The following is a 17864-nucleotide window of genomic DNA, read 5'->3' as shown; positions in this document are numbered from 1 at the left end:
CCGCGCCAAGGGCAGCGCACGCGTGCCCACTCTTCTTGCACGGACCAACATACAGGTATGTCGGCTCGCGCAGGAGAGTTGACCTGCCGCAATATATCTGCGTGAGCTGGTCAGCTACTGGTTAAACTGGTCATAGATGATTTATTTATTTTTTTGATCAGCCAGGTTGCCTTATCCACACATTCGAGATGGCTGGAGGAATCCCCCGTCGGGACATCGTATTCTGACAGAAGTACCTGCAGCCGTTTGGCTGCAGCTGCTGATCGAGAAAAGTTTTATAACATGTTCCTTCACCAGAAGTCAAACGATCGACTTCAGTTGAGAGGAGACGGCTACACACTTTCTGCCCCAGACAGATTTTGATCAGTGTATGTCCAGCTTAAAAAAACAATGTGGGTCCTTAAGCGCTAAAACTGATATCATTATAAAACCATTGTCTTGTCTTACTGATACTTCATCAAAAGGCTAGGTTCCAGTGCAGCTGCCAACTCCTGGAGGGAAGTAAATAGCAAATGGACAAACATGCAGTGCTCAATGGGTGCCAGCAATAAAAGATTGTTGTAGGAAGTGTAAACAATCAAGTTCATTTATTGGATGCACATGAAGATAAAAGTCTGACATAGCAGACAAACAGTAAAATCAACCTTGGTTAAAATCAATAAACACAGTCAAAACTAAAGTACTCAGAAATAGTAGCATCAGCGATCCGCCATGACTCCAGTAAGCAAAGGGTTAATGTCAGCAAGTAAGCTGTGTGTGTCAAGCCTCAGCGGCAGACTCTGTGGCTGTAATGCACATGAATGATGGAATGGGAGGGTTACAGCTGGCTGGAGTGCAATGGAGGGTGCAATGAGGAATGCCAAACTCACTGTGACCAAAGATGTGATGTAAGCCGCGTTGGAAGATTCCACTGGTCCCGCTGGCTGGCCAAACATGCTGGGACCTGGCTTCTGGAGCGGCGCTTTGGCTTGTGCAACTGAATCCAAGAACCGGAAGAACCGGAGCTGAGCACATCAGAGCCGAAGGATGCCGGAAGTGAGGAGAAATCAATGCTGTGCGGAGACGAGTGCTGGGCAGATCGCAAGCTTCGTTATGTTGCCATAGCGACCGTGACTAACATGTTTCACGCACCTGCGCTTTGTCAAAGTCACAGGCACTGTTGGCAAAGTGAGATAAATAGGCATGTGAGTGGGAGGGGGAGGAGAGTGTCAGCTCTTGAGATGTTAACCCCTTGTATGCGGAACACACAAGTAATACAAATGTACAATTATTGCATAGACCCACAATAATAGATGTAAAGAATATATTGCAATCAAGAAAAAAGTGAATCAAGTGGAAAACGAAAAATAATGATAAAAATGAAAAAAAGGAACAAAGGGAAATAATGATAAAAAAATAAAAATTCATAATTAATTAGTAATAAATTAAATAAAAAAATAAAAAAGTGATATTGAAATCGATATTTAAAATGGACAAAAATAAATACATGCATGAATACAAATATAAATATGTATATATTATTATAATTGTTGAAAAAAATTAATAAATGATTAATTAATGACTAAAAACTGATACAGGAAGGGAAACAGGTTTGGGTACAAAGGGACGGACTAGAGGAATTTTTAGAATTATATCAAAAAGAATCCGTAAAAGTGTCAGTAAAAGATCCAGGGATATTGTACTAACAGCCTGGACTTGGTCATTGTTGAATCCCGCTGAGGACATCAATTTCTTCATTGACTCCCTCAGGCGAGAGGGAACCCAATAGATATATCCAAAAAGTCTCCCTTCGACTCAGATAGAGAACCTTTCATTTTCCGTTAGGGTACCTCTAGGGATGGCCTCGATGGCAAGTACTTCTATTTGTCGAAAGTCTTTATTGTGTACCAGGCGGAAATGTCGTGGAACGCTATGTTTAATGTATCCCTTTTTAATTAGTCTGTGGTGCTCACCTATTCTAGTTCGCAGGGTACGTATCGTACGACCTACTTATAGAAGACCACATGAGCAACGCAGGACGTGTATAACGAATTCTGTAGAACAGGTAATAAATTGTTTTATCTTGAAGGACTTGCCTCCATTGGTAGTTATTATCGATTGTTATCAGATACTGATACTTATTTAAGACTCTCCTCTGATCCTTTTCCAAATTTTCAATGTGAACTGGTTACCCTTAAAAAAAGACGGGTCATAGGGGGGTGTACTCGATGCTAAAGAAAAAGGTTTTTTGCTTCCAAAAACATGTAGTACTCTCTATTTCTACCATCTTCCAAAGGTGCACTGGTCGACCCCCCCGGAGACCCATTGTCGCTAGCACAAACAGTTTCACCAGTGGCCTGTCGGTGTAGATTGATCATTTATTGCAACCGATAGTATGCCAATTAGCATTATACATCAAAGATTCCAGTCATGTCATTGACTTTTTGAAAGGATACTCCTGGCATGATGATTATATGTGGGCCTCGTTAGTTGTTGCTTCACTGTACACATCAATACCCCATGAGGTGGGTATTGCTGCTGTTCAGCACTTTATAGGCAAAAATGGTGATATGAATTCCAGGCAAGCAGATATTTTGCTTCACAGCATAGACTTCTGTTTGTGTCACAACTATTTCACGTTTCTGGACCTGCAAAGGAGGGGCACAGCTATGGGAGCCAGCTTTGCCCCGGCACATGCTAATTTGACAATGGGGTATTGGGAGGATTTGAAAATATGGACTGACAATCCTTTCTCCCAATACATCGTTTTTTTCGGCTGTTATATAGATGATGTCCTATTGATTTGGAGTGGGGGTCCAGATCTTTTTTCCACCCTTGTGGCCTATTGCAATGACAATTCATTGGGTTTGTCCTTCACACATGAGATAGACCAGAACAAACTGGTGTTTTTGGATCTAGTTTTGTCCCATGATGAACAAACTATCATCATTAGCAATCACAACAAGCCTACATCTGGTAATTATTACCTTCATTATAATAGTTGCCATCATCCCACATGGAAAGACAACATTCCCAAGGGTCAGTTCCACAGATTACGAAGAAACTGTACCAAAACAGAAGATTATATGGTACAAGGACGGCTTATGCAAAGAAAGTTTGAGAAGAAAGGATATCCCAAGGCTTTAGTGATGGACGCATTTCTCCAAAATAAGACATAATTGCCAAAAAATAAAAACGACAGGCCATTGACCACGACCCATACAGCAAGATTTGTATCCACTTTTAATAGTAAATACAGAGCCATCACCAAAATAATAAACAAACATTATGACATCCTAAAACTTGATCAAGTTTTAGCCCCCTTACTTCCTTCCAGTCCACAGGTCATTTTTAGACATTCACGCACGGTAAAAAACATCATTGCCCCCAGCAAACTGACCAAACCCAAACTGACTAATAAGGGATCCTTTATTGATATTAGAACTTTTTTCGATAATAGAACTGGGATTTTTCAGTGTCGGAAAAGAAACTGCCTCACTTGTCAGTCAGTTCCCCATGGTCACTCTGAAATAGCTACCAATGGAGGCAAGTCCTTCAAGATAAAACAATATATTACCTGTTCTACAGAATTCGTTATATACGTCCTGCGTTGCTCATGTGGTCTTCTATAAGTAGGTCGTATGATACGTACCCTGCGAACTAGAATAGGTGAGCATCGCAGACTAATTAAAAAGGGATGCATTAAACATAGCAGTCCACGACATTTCTGCCTGGTACACAATAAAGACTTTCGACAAATAGAAGTACTTGCCATCGAGGCCATCCCTAGAGGTACCCTAACGAAAAATGAAAGGTTCTCCCTTCTGAATCTAAGGGAGACTTTTTGGATATATCTATTGGGTTCCCTCTCGCCTGAGGGACTCAATGAAGAAATTGATGTCCTCAGCGTGATTTGACCAAGTCCAGGCTGTTAGTACAATATCCCTGGATCTTTTACTGACACTTTTACGGATTCTTTTTGATATAATTCTAAAAATTCCTCTAGTCCATCCCTTTGTACCCAAACCTGTCTCCCTTCCTGTATCAGTTTTTAGTCATTAATCAATCATTTATTCATTTTCTTCAACAATTATAATAATATATACATATTTATATTTGTATTCATGCATGTATTTATTTTTGTTCATTTTAAATATCGATTTCAATATCACTATTGTTTTTTTATTATTTAATTTATTATTAATTAATTAATGATTATTTTTTTATCATTATTTCCCTTTGTTCCTTTTTCTCATTTTTATCATTATTTTTCGTTCTTGTTTTCCACTTGATTCACTTTTTTCTTGATTGCAATATATTCTTTACATCTATTATTGTGGCTCTATGCAATAATTGTACATTTGTATTACTTGTGTTTTCCGCATACAAGGGGTGAACGTCTCAAGAGCTGACACTCTCCTCCCCCTCCCACTCACATGCCTATTTATCTCACTTTGCCAACAGCGCCTGTGACTTTGACAAAGCGCAGGCGCGTGAAACATGTTAGTCATGGTCGCTATGGCAACATAAAGAAGCTTGCGATCCGCCCAGCACTTGTCTCCGCACAGCATTGATTTCTCCTCACTTCCAGCAACCTTCGGCTCTGATCAGCTCAGCTCGGGTTCTTCCGGTTCTTGGATTCAGTTGCACAAGCCAAAGCGCGGCTCCAGAAGCCAGGTCCCCGCGTGTTTGGCCAGCCAGCGGGACTAGTAAAATCTTCCAACGCGGCTTACATCACATCTCTGGTCACAGTGAGTTTTGCATTCCTCATTGCACCCTCCATTGCACTCCAGTCAGCTGTAACCCTCCCATTCCATCATTCATGTGCATTTCAGCCACAGAGTTTGCCGCTAAGGCTTGACACACACATCTTACTTGCTGACATTAACCCTTTGCTTACTGGAGTCATGGCAGATCGCTGACACTACTATTTCGGAGTACTACAGTTTTGACTGTGTTTATTGATTTTAACCAAGGTTGATTTTACTGTTTGTCTGCAGTGTCTGACTTTTATCTTCATGTGCATCCAATAAATGAACTTGATTGTTTACACTTCCTACAACAATCTTTTATTGCTGGCACCCATTGAGCGCTGCATGTTTGTCCATTTGCTATTTATGTCCAGCTTAAAGGGTCACTAAGGGACAAACTTTTTTTTCCATTTTGTAGGGGAGTTATAACCCCTGTCAGGTTTTTGCCATCTGTCTCCTATTTGGGAGATTTCACTTCTCTTCCTGTCCCATAGCCAAAAAAGGAAGTAAGAGAAAATCCTTTCAAAGTAGGGCAATCCCGGTGTGTCCCCAGGGTCACCAGAACTAATGTCCCCATTAGAAGATTTCCTTTCTATTCTTGATTAGATGTCAACCCAAAATATGTGATTTTCTTGTACTTTCACTATCAACGATACTGGTAAACAGGACAAATAGAGAGGATGAATCTCCCTAATGGGGGCACAGCCAGCAAAAAAAAACCTGGCAGGTGTTCTAATCCCTCTTCACTCTAAATCTAAAACTAAAAAAAAACATTTACCCTTTAGTTATAGAGGGGTAGAGAAGGAAGCGCCACCTGAGTGTAATATTAACAAATGATGTTTAATGACACCAGGTAAAAACACACTTACAGGATAAAAACATATAAAAGGCTCATCTGTATAGGTATGTGGTCCTCGGTGTTCCCTCTGATCCTGTGGTGGTGACGCTGCAGGGATGCTGGGCTGCAGAAGGTGGATTACCAGCCGGGAGCTTCTTCTGTGGCCATCAGGAAGAGACTAGGGGCCGGCGTGGAGCGCACGTGGAGCGTGCATGACGTCACAGGTCGTCCTTCTGCTTCTGGGTTCGGTATCCAGGGGAGGGATCGTCCAGGGAGGAGGGCTAGCAGGGAGGTTGAGAGAAGGCTACGCGCTCGGAGCCACTGCTCCTTCAATAGGCCTAATAGGGAGGTGTCTGCAATGTGCTTTTATATGGCAGTGCTGTGGGATAACAGGTCCCAGCATCTGTCAAAAGAAAGCACAGCGCCACCTGTGGGCGGGAGGTGAACTACAAGGTAACATAATATACACAGAGAAAAAAAAAAGGAGGTTATATAATAGTCAGTGTCATGGAAACGTATATATGAAGAAGTGCATGGTAGAAAACATGGAGACAATAATATTAACAATAGTAAAAATGGGAGTAACAATGGGGGCAAAAAATGGAGGTAAGTATAAAAATATATATATATATATATATATATATATATATATATATATATATACATATACATATATATATATATATATATACATACACATATATATACACATACACATATATATATATATATATATATATATATATACACATACACATATATATATATATATATATATATATATATATATATATATATATATACACACACACACATATATGTGCACATGTAAGTATAAAAGCATAACATAATAATAATTCCCATGGTGATGATACAAAAGAACCAGAAAATGCAACGGTAAAGATAAAATAAATAAAAACAAAATTAAATAATAATAAAAAAAAAAAAAAGAGGAAGGCAAAAAAATGGTGAAAAAATTATGGTATAAGAAGTGGACATGGATAAAGCATGCGTATTGGGAAAACACCAGAAACAGGGAAGCACATATCTGCAGGGTTCTTAAAGATATATATATTGTAGCAAGGCTACATCTGTAGGGGTGGTCTCATGAGGAAACGGGGTGGCTTAAAGTAGTGTGTGCACCTCAATATCCTCGTTCAACCCCCCAGGTGCTAAAGTGCCCAAAGAGTAAGTTTCTTGCTGGCAAAGACGTTTATACCGCTCAGCGGCAGGGTATTTGGCCGGGATTGCTTCAATGACCCACACACTGAGGCCAGCTGTAGATCGGCCGTGGTGAGTCAGGAAGTGTTTAGGGACGCTGTGGTGGTCACGGCCTTTTTCAATAAAGCGCCGGTGCTCCCCAAAATGTGCCCTTAGGGCTCTGATGGTTCTGCCGACATATATTAGGCCACAGGGGCAGGTGAGGCAGTATATAACAAAGTCAGTTGAACAGTTGTAGAATTCTTTTAGGGTATAGTTTTTTCCTTTGACAGTGAAGGTTTTCTGACTGTGTTGTATGAACTGGCAGGTTAAGCATAGGGGTTTTTTGCATTGATACATCCCTCTGAGGGGCTTTGCCATGACAACAAAACTATATATGCAAGAAACTTTACCAAACCTACTGCTGGTAATTCATTTATACACTATGATAGCTGCCACCATCCGAGATGGGTCAACAACATCCCCCGCAGCCAATTCTGCCGCCTTCGACTCAGACTATGACACCCATGGACAACTTCTGTCAAAAAAATTCCTAGACAAAGGATACCCCACCCCACTTATAGACGCGGCCTTCCATCATTACCGTAGTCTATCCCCAGGCCCCAACCGTCCTACCACTGGTAAACAACCTACCCGCTTCATCACGCAATTTCATGACAAATACAAGAAAATGGAGAAGATCCTGGCTTCACACTGGCCTATTCTGTTGGAAGACCCTCATCTCAGAACCACAGTTGATACCAAACCTAAAGTGGCATATAGAAAATCCAGAAACATTAAGAGTAAAATTGCACCCAGTAGAATTAAGCCTACCCAACCCACCTCATCACCGCTTACCCTGATACCCCTCAGAGGGATGTATCAATGCAAAAAACCCCTCTGCTTAACCTGCCAGTTCATACAACACGGTCAGAAAACCTTCACTGTCAAAGGAAAAAACTATACCCTAAAAGAATTTTACAACTGTTCAACTGACTTTGTTATATACTGCCTCCCCTTCCCCTGTGGCCTAATATATGTCGGCAGAACCATCAGAGCCCTAAGGGCACATTTTGGGGAGCACCGGCGCTTTATTGAAAAAGGCCATGACCACCACAGCGTCCCTAAACACTTCCTGACTCACCACGGCCGATCTACAGCTGGCCTCAGTGTGTGGGTCATTGAAGCAATCCCGGCCAAATACCCTGCCGCTGAGCGGTATAAACGTCTTTGCCAGCAAGAAACTTACTGGATCTACTCTTTGGGCACTTTAGCACCTGGGGGGTTGAACGAGGATATTGAGGTGCACACACTACTTTAAGCCACCCCGTTTCCTCATGAGACCACCCCTACAGATGTAGCCTTGCTACTATATATATCTTTATGAACCCTGCACAGATACGTGCTTCCCTGTTTCTTGTGTTTTCCCAATACGCATGCTTTATCCATGTCCACTTCTTATACCATAATTTTTTCACCATTTTTTTGCCTTCCTCTTTTTTTTTTTTTTTTTTTTTTATTATTATTATTTAATTTTGTTTTTATTTTTTTTAATAATTTTTAATTGTTGTTTATTTTTTTATTTTTATTTTTTATTTTTTTTAATCTTTACCGTTGCATTTTCTGGTTCTTTTGTATCATCACCATGGGAATTATTATTATGTTATGCTTTTATACTTACATGTGCACATATATGTGTGTGTGTGTGTGTGTATATATATATATATATATATATATATATATATATATATATATATATATGTGTATGTGTATATATATGTGTATGTGTATGTATATATATATATATATATATATATATATATATATATATATATATATATATATATATATATATATATGTATATATATATATATATATTTTTATACTTACCTCCATTTTTTGCCCCCATTGTTACTCCCATTTTTACTATTGTTAATATTATTGTCTCCATGTTTTCTACCATGCACTTCTTCATATATACGTTTCCATGACACTGACTATTATATAACCTCCTTTTTTTTTTCTCTGTGTATATTATGTTACCTTGTAGTTCACCTCCCGCCCACAGGTGGCGCTGTGCTTTCTTTTGACAGATGCTGGGACCTGTTATCCCACAGCACTGCCATATAAAAGCACATTGCAGACACCTCCCTATTAGGCCTATTGAAGGAGCAGTGGCTCCGAGCGCGTAGCCTTCTCTCAACCTCCCTGCTAGCCCTCCTCCCTGGACGATCCCTCCCCTGGATACCGAACCCAGAAGTAGACGGACGAACTGTGACGTCATGCACGCTCCACGCCGGCCCCTAGTCTCTTCCTGATGGCCACAGAAGGAGCTCCCGGCTGGTAATCTACCTTCTGCAGCCCAGCATCCCTGCAGCGTCACCACCACAGGATCAGAGGGAACACCGAGGACCACATACCTATACAGATGAGCCTTTTATATGTTTTTATCCTGTAAGTGTGTTTTTACCTGGTGTCATTAAACATCATTTGTTAATACTACACTCAGGTGGCGCTTCCTTCTCTACCTCTCTCTTCTCCATCACAGAGCCAGCTCTCTGAGGACAGCAGCCGCCTAGCCTACAAGCCTACTTTAACCATTACATTACTGGTTACCACTTAACCCTTGAACTTCCAGCCTGTCCTCTATGGACTAAGTTGCTCAGCCCTTTATATCTCCTGTTATATATGGACTTGTGTGTTTGCGCTTACAGTTACCAATACTCTGTTTACCCTTTAGTTATACTTTAATGTTATTAAATTTAAACCACATGAAGAGGTTACTGTAATTCTGTTTAAATATACTATTATTTTGACATATTAAAGTGGAAGATATTCCTTATTCCTAAACCGTCCCATGCAATCAATAATATAACCTAAAGTCAGCGATGTGCCCAAAATGCAAAAATTGCTATTGTTCTATCTTTATTTTGTGCAATTTATTCCCTGTCACGTGGCCACAATCCCCCTAGTTAAAGGAATTGTAAAGTCTTGAGGTTTTTCACCTTAATGCATTCTATGCATTAAAGTGAAAAATCTTTTGTGCTGCAGCAGCCCCCAGGAGCCCCCCTTTTTCTTACCTGAACCCGATCGTTCCAGCGTCGAGGACAAGCCCAGCAGCTCCAGCCGCTCTCTCGGGTTTTCATTGGATAGATTGATAGCAGCGACGCAGCAGCAGGACTCAGGAGCGTGCCCGCACGAGTGCCCCCATGGAAAGCGGCTCTCTGTGGGGGCACTCAACAAAGAAAAAGGGGCCAGGATCATCACCGGGAGAACCCAGCCGGACAAATTTCAATGCATCTATGGCTAAATTAAGGCTGGTCATTTGGTGTGTCTTTTGAGGGCGGTCACTTCCATCAGATTCCCTTCTCGGAGCTCTCACATGAATGAGGATGCTTATGTGTGCTCATTCATAAGAAAACTGTGACATCAGGAGCAGGGCTGGGAGAACTGACACTGATAACGGTACTAGGAATTGTCTGTCAGCAGCTACAATATACTGCAATCCAGGGCGTTGTTGGTGACAGAGAAGAGGGATGAAGAGGGGGGCTGCTGCAGCACAGAATGTTTTTCACCTTCATGCATAGAATGCATGAAGGTGAAAAACCTCCAGACCTTACAACTCCTTTAAATAGGGGGATTGTGGCCACATGACAGGGAATAAATTGCACAAAATAAAGATGTCAGAATTAGATGGTTGTTTTATAACAAAATATTTAGCAATCCAAAAAGAGCTGTACTTTTAATTTGACAGGAGTTCCGTTTTAAATGTAGTCAAATAGCTTTCTGCAATTATTTTTTTTCTTTTTCTAAGGTTGGACTATAGTGGGCCATCTAGGGAATTTTTCTTTCTTGTCTCAAGAGAATTATTTAATCCTTATTATGGTTTATTTGAATATTCTGCAAATGACACTTATACGGTACAAATAAGTCCAATGTCTGCATTCGTTGACAATCATCATGAATGGTAAGTTCTATTTTATTCCTTTTCTTCGTAAGTGTAAGTTAAAACCTAAATAATGTGCCACATGCTTCTAAATATAATAAGGTTAATTATTTTCCCCACTGATTGAGGTGCTCTTAAAGTTGGGGTGCAGCAGTCCCTGGGATCTCACTGTTGCACCATTAGTGAGTGGAGACTGCAGACCAGTTGTTTTTCCTTTGAAGAGTCAAAGTGTATCTCTGAGAAAAATAAACAAAAATATAATCTCTGCAATATATGCATATTTCCCCCATTATAACTTTTGCACGTACAGAAAAATACATGTTTATCTAAGAGAAATGCGGTGTGCTCCTATATTCCTGTTTACCTGAATGTACTGTGTTAGTTAGCCATGGAGCACCATCCAGGTCCAGAGCCATAGCAAAGGCTCAGATGTGACCCTGTCTTTAAAGACTCATTTTGTTGGTACGGCCATCCGTGACAGTCAGACCTGACCGGATCATGCATTCCTATGGACTGGTGGGTGTAAACTGACTTGTTTCCTTTTATACCCGCCTACCTCCAGGTCCGATCCTGTCCACCAAAAAAAAACAAAAAACGGGGGGGATCCATCCACTTCTGTTTAGGTAGAGCGGAATGGAGGTAGTCAGGTGTAAACGGACAGGGGAGTCTGTTTATTCCTGGCTGCCCATAGAGCAGAGCGGGCTCTGTCCCTGTCCGCTCTGCAAAAACTGAGCGGACATGGATGTGTGATTCGATCGCTCTACTCCAATCAGCAGGGGATCTGTAAGCTGATCCTCTCCTAATTGGAACAGAATCTTCCCTGATTAAAAGGGGCCTAATGCTGGTTGGCATGAAGAACCGGAAGCTACCTTGCTAAAGTACCAATGGGTGCCTTTTATATTTCCCACCACTGTTGGTTGTTATCACGGTAAGGAGTAACCGTTCAGTATAGAGGATGCATATCCCCCTGCTGCTTCTGCTTTACAAAGCATTATGTGAAACTCCAATCTCTGGCTTGTTCCTACTACAGTGACCTGGTCACCCCCTGCCATCTGACTCTTAGCAGCAGGAGATGCTTGGGTTTTTAAGCACCTGAGTCATTGCAACTCAGCTACAGCATATCTGTACATAGACACAGAGGGGACAGTCCTGCTACTATGTGTGGCCCTAGCCCATTGTCTCCAAGTGGTTCTTGTGGCATCTACTTGGTCTTTCTGAGGGAACCAAAACCTAAAATCTGGATTCCACTGACCCTGTAGTTCTGGGATCTACATCATTGGAATCTCCTTCAGCTCAGGAATCGGGGGCCTCTACAAAAGTCACTCAAAGACCTTCTAAAGGCCTTAGTACAGGCCAGGCTACCGGATGCTGTGACCATTTCTGACCAAGATTCAGAATACCAACAGTCTGTCTCTAAAGAGTCTGCTTTTGAGAAACCACCATCTCCTGCTATCACTTCAGGATTATAAGGGGGTCATTTTTTGCCCCCTTATTAAATAGTGCACACTACCCTGCATTTGAAGTATCAGCCTTCTGTCTCCAGCCTGTGGTCTTTGAGAGCTCCTGCAGCTGTACAGACTTTTCTGTTACATCTGCTATACCAGATTTTCCTCTGTGTGGGCTGGAAGCACCCTAAAGGGTCCTGATCCCCACCTGAGAGTGTGTCAGAACTATTCCCCTGTAAGAGTGAATTTGTTAAACGTTTGTTTCTACTGTATCTGTCAGTAGAAACCCATAGGTATCCTGCTGTTCATCAGTTATACTCTCTCCCTAAGTCCCAATTTTACTCTAGCAGGCTCTGCCCCATTGTTGCCTGTGACCTTAATCTACCAGACTGTGGCAGTATGGGATGGATTCCTTAAAGAGGGAACTTCTTCTCTGGCAGGTAGTACCCTCTTTAATTAAATGGGTGGAGAAGATGTCTGAAGTCTTGCGCTTCGGTTGTGATGGTCTGCTACAAGCATCTAAACTTCAGTCCTGCATGTGGTCTGCTGTGCTTACAGATGTGCAGAGCACTCTGGCTAAAGTGCTGGAGTGCAGATGCCCTTTCTAAAGGGCATATGACTCAACTGGCCTTCAAAGAATGTTGTCTCTTCAGGTCTACCCTGTATTCCACATTCATAGGTCCTGTTGGAGGCTAGAGCATGCTCCTGTTTCAGTGCAGAAGTTCCCAAGAAAGGTCAGCTGAGCTCCACCCTTTTCCTTTGTCTGCTTCTGCAGTAGGTACCCCTAGGGCCCCTGAGCCTGGCTCTCAGACTGCCCGCAGGGTTAAAAGTCACAAACCGACCACTGACTGGCCATGTCCACTGACAACCCTTCTGCAGGTATGCCCTCAATGCTACAAGTGGGGGTGTGTTTGAATCCTTCCGTGTCCATGGGAAGCTTGCCCTTTAGGCATTTAGGTGCAGAGAGCATCCCCTTAGATACTCTGGCTAGTTCCTCAGCCTTGGCAGCCTCCTCCTCAGGGAATCTTGGGTTCTCCCACCCCTGATCCCTTGCTCCAGATTCTGTGTCAGCTAGGGTTCCAGAGCTGGCCCTATGAGGACCACCTTTCTCTGTCTCAGAGTTTCCCTTTCCCTAGAACATGCCAATTAACCAATTGGTACCTGGTACCCCTCAGTGTCTCCCCTCCACAGAGGGGCCTTCTTGTTTACTAGGCTGACTGGAACAAGCCAGGACTTCCCTCACTCTGTTAGGGATCTGAATCATCAGTGTACAGTTGATACTCTTCAGAGCCTGGTCTCTTGTGTTAAACCTAGTGCTCTTTCCTGGCATCTGCTTTGTGAGATACTCTGACCCCTTGTGAAAAGAGTAAGCTTCAGAGATCCTAGTGGACGGTAGCTGAATTGTGTCTTGTCAGGTTTCAGCTTCTGTCATCTGTAAGCAAGGGTACCCACCTCAGGCCCTTTCTACTTAGATCCACACTAGGTAACCCATTAAGGCCCTCATCAGACAGTGTGTCTCCCTCCTCTCCTCTCTTGCAGGAGGGTCAGGTGTTAAAGGACCATTCTCTCCTTTTGTTTATTGGCCTACCTTAGCCATTGCCTCTGCTGTTGTGGATTTTGTTTCTGATTAGTCTAGCATGTGTACTTTTATGCACTGGGTATCTGCTAGGACTCTGCGGGCAAGGAATCTTCCCCTCTATCCAAGGGGTTTCTCTCCTGGGAGAATCTCCCCTGAGCTGCCTTCCTGTCTTACAAAACAGGTGGTTCCCTCTACTTTGTGGGATTTCACTTTCGGTGGGTCTCCTGGGTCAGACTCTATTTTACACTATTGAGCTATTAATGTGTCTTCACCACTGAGGGCCAGTGGGAACCCTTCCTACATCAGGAAAAGTACGGCACTGTACAACATTGTGAGCATCTGCCTCACGCACATTGATCCCCTTATGGGTGATCAGTTGGGTACCAGTTCCTCTGCATCCTATTGCGCATGTCTGAGGGCGACGTCAGAGGAGGGTGAAACCTGGTCTTGTAGCTGGACATCCTGGCTTGTCAGCTGTCTTCACCATCTCACAGCGATGCTGGCATTCTGCTATCACTGCATCATCTATGCTTTCGGCAGAGGCAGGGGTATACCTATCAGAGATTGTCGGCCTCCTCACTGTGCAATGACCCAGCGCTATTCCGCCATCCATCTATCACTTTAACCCCTGTGAGTGCAGAGGCTCCATATGACTGAGAAAATATATTTGTCCCATGTGCATTTATTTTTACAAATTATGGAGAATTTGTTTTTTTTTAAATATAAACACACATGATTATTTGCATTAAACTAATTAAAATGTTTTATCTTAAAAAATTGTTTCCTCAAGATGATCTACAAAAATAACTGTAGGTGCACATAGGCACAAAGTGTAATTAGCATATTCCAGTTTTTGCCAAATGCAGTAGAAATAATAAAGGCATCTCTTTCCATCTTTGCTACCAGTAACCTGGGTGAAGTTTAGTGTGTTTTTTTTTTTCTTTGAAACTTATCTGTGTAAGGTTCATTCTAGAACATGTACACTATACCTGTACTCCCCGTTTTGCCCCACTATCTGTTTATATGTAATGGGGATTTAATTATTGTTTAATGTTTATTTTTCAGGTTTAGATTCAGTGGCCGAATCTTGGGTCTTGCACTTATACATCAGTATCTACTAGATGCCTTTTTCACACGTCCATTTTATAAGGCACTTCTACGAATGTAAGTTATTCAAAGAGTATATTTCTGACACTTGAGAATTCTGTTTGCATCTATATTGGCCGCAAAAGGGCTAATGCACACTGTATCTCAAAGAAGCTTCTTTGAGCTTTTGAGCTCTCATTTTTTTTCTGCCCTGCAAACTCCCCTGCATGTTAGCCAATGTGTCCATGCACACTATGGCTTTTTCAGGAGTTTACAGGCATATGGGCTTACAGGCAGAAAAATCCCCCCACCAAACTCTCGTTTTGGGAGGAGCTTTTGAGCAGCAAAGACACCTAAGCACCCAAAAGCGCGTGAAAAAGTGCAAAAAAAAGCACAAAAAATTGAAAAATTAGCTGAAGGGAAGGTTTGTGAAAAAAATGCTTATGCTCGAAAAAGATCAAAAATGCACGAAAGAGCACAAAAAAGCACAAGCTTTTTCAAGCTTAGGCAGAGAAATAAAAGCTCAAATGGCTGTAAAAGCAGCTTTTTTTGAGCTGCAGTGTGCATGAGCCCTTACTTCAAACACTTTGGCAAACCCCTTTGATGCCATTTAAAATAGCTTTTGTGGAGTGCAGTATTCCCTATGTACTATAAACAGCAGCAATCACTGTGTTGGCAACTAGGATACTAAGGGTATCTGTTGAAGAGTGTTTTGCCAAATTTCTTCCATGATGACTCTTAAATCCTTTTCGCATCCCATTCTACGAGCGGGAGTTACTTTATCGATTTGACTACAGTGGAGTTAGAAGCACAGTTGGGAAATAAGTCCTCTTATTTCCAGTGGCATACTAAAGGGGGTGTGGTTGCCTCCAGGTGCGCACTTGCTGGGAGTGCTGATAATGAAGAACTGCGAACACATAAAAGAGTTTACAGTTTCCATTTAATTAAAGAGGGTACTACCTGCCAGAGAGTTAATTATGGTAAACATTACTACATTACAAACATTATTATCTTTGCACAATTTAGCTGCTGAAGCATACTATACAGCAGGGGCGTAACTAGAACCTTCAGGGCCCCGGTGCAAGAAACCATGATGGGCCCCCCTGAGCCCCCCCCCCCCTTCCATCTGACCCCCGGGCTTCTAATTTTGGGAGGGTGTCCATGGATATCCTCTCAGAACTCTGCCTTCCATATGCCCCCTTGGGACGTGCATCCAGCGCAATCACGGCAGTCCTTTACCATGTGATTAGCTGTCTGGTAAACAGACTTGCTGGGTATCGGCAGCCCTTTCCTCCCACACTGTGTCTGTGTAAGGAAAGGAGAGGCGTTACCTGCCAAGAATGTCAGTAAATTGTTTACACTGATAATCAGTGCTGCCTATCAGTGCCACCTATAAGTGCTCATCAATGCCACCTATTGGTGTCCGTCAATGCTGCCTATCAGTGCCACCGATCACTGCTGCATTTCAGTGCTGCCTATCATTGCTCATCAATGCTGCCTATCAGTGCCGCCTATCAGTGCTCGTCAATACTGCCTATCAGTGTTTATCAATACTGCCTATCAGTGCCCATCATTTCCGCCTATCAGTGCCCATAAATGCTGCATACCAGTGCTGCATATCAATGCCGCCTATCGGTGTCCATCAGTGCCACCTATCAGTGCTGCATGCCCATCAGTGCCGCCTATCAGTGTTCATAAATGCTGCCTATCAGTGCCACCGATCACTGCTGCATTTCAGTGCTGCCTATCATTGCTCATCAATGCTGCCTATCAGTGCCGCCTATCAGTGCTCGTCAATACTGCCTATCAGTGTTTATCAATACTGCCTATCAGTGCCCATCATTTCCGCCTATCAGTGCCCATAAATGCTGCATACCAGTGCTGCATATCAATGCCGCCTATCGGTGTCCATCAGTGCCACCTATCAGTGCTGCATGCCCATCAGTGCCGCCTATCAGTGTTCATAAATGATGCCGATCAGTGCCACCTATCAGAGCTTATCAATGCTGCCTATCAGTGACCATCAGTGCCACCTATCAGTGCTCATCAATGCTGCCTATTCGCGCCTATCGGTGCTCAGTTGTCTATCAGTGCCACCTATCAGTGCCCATCAATGCTACCTATTAGTGCCCATCAATGCTACCTATTAGTGCCCATCAGTGCCACCTATCAGTGCTCATCAATGCCGCCTATCAGTGCCCATCAGTGCAGCATATGCGTGCTACCTATCAGTGCTCATTAATGCCCATCAGTGCCATGCCGCTTATCCGTGCCACAGATCATTGCTCATCAGTGCCACCTACCAGTGCCTAACAGTATAGCGTATTAGTGCCCGTCAATGCCTCCTATCAGCACTGCCTATCAGTGCAGCCGATCAGTGCTCGTCAATGCTAGCTGCCTCCTCAGCATGGCTCTGAGCGGAGAGCTTATCTCTCATACTGCTCAGAGCCGACAGTTCTCCCTGCTCCCCCCTCCGTCCTCCCTCCTTCCTCTCTCGCATGGAATGACACAGCCCGTCTGCTCCTTCTCCCCCCACCGCTCTCCCGTATGTGTACTGCGGGAGGTGTGAGCTTGTTAGCTTCACACTTGACTTCCTGCAAAGCACACAGGAGGAGAGGGGAGGGGGAGAAGGAGCAGATTGGCTGTCTCCTCTCTAACCCTGTGCCAGAGAGGAAGGAGGGACAGAGGGGGGAGCAGGGAGAACTGTCGGCTCTGAGCTGTATGAAAGATACACTCTCTGCTCAGAGCCGTGGGACTAGCAAGGGCCCGGTCGCAAGTGCGACTGCTGCAACCCTGGTAGTTCCGCCACTGCTATACAGGTACAACACAGTCCACAGCAAACAGTATATAGGTGTGTCTGAAACCATTTTTCTATTATTAAAGTATAATACTGCATAATAAATTGTCTTGTACTAAAATAAAATTTCTCCACAGTATAGAAAATATGTTTCTATTAAAAAAATACCAAAAACTGATCAAACTTAGCTTGGACCTACAATTATCAAATTGTAAGCCAGTCGCACAAGCAGGAAATTTTAT

At 42.9% G+C, this 17864-nt stretch overlaps 1 protein-coding gene across 6 annotated transcripts in view; it reads left to right on the top strand.

Annotated features, from left to right (window-relative positions):
• The window catches only part of HECW2 (HECT, C2 and WW domain containing E3 ubiquitin protein ligase 2), a 479776-nt gene that overhangs the window by 419028 nt on the left and 42884 nt on the right, over positions 1 to 17864 (top strand). For all 6 annotated transcript variants that reach the window (XM_073633114.1, XM_073633112.1, XM_073633113.1 and 3 more), the window contains 2 exons: positions 10584 to 10736; positions 14805 to 14903. In XM_073633114.1, the coding sequence (XP_073489215.1) occupies positions 10584 to 10736; positions 14805 to 14903 (252 nt within the window). The remainder of the gene's footprint in view (positions 1 to 10583; positions 10737 to 14804; positions 14904 to 17864) is intronic.

This window comes from Aquarana catesbeiana, linkage group LG06, assembly GCF_042186555.1.
Source record: "Aquarana catesbeiana isolate 2022-GZ linkage group LG06, ASM4218655v1, whole genome shotgun sequence".
In the NCBI taxonomy this organism is placed as follows: domain Eukaryota; kingdom Metazoa; phylum Chordata; class Amphibia; order Anura; family Ranidae; genus Aquarana; species Aquarana catesbeiana.
The sequence above is the reverse complement of the archived record's forward strand: the minus strand, read 5'-3'. Positions and strand labels throughout refer to the sequence as shown.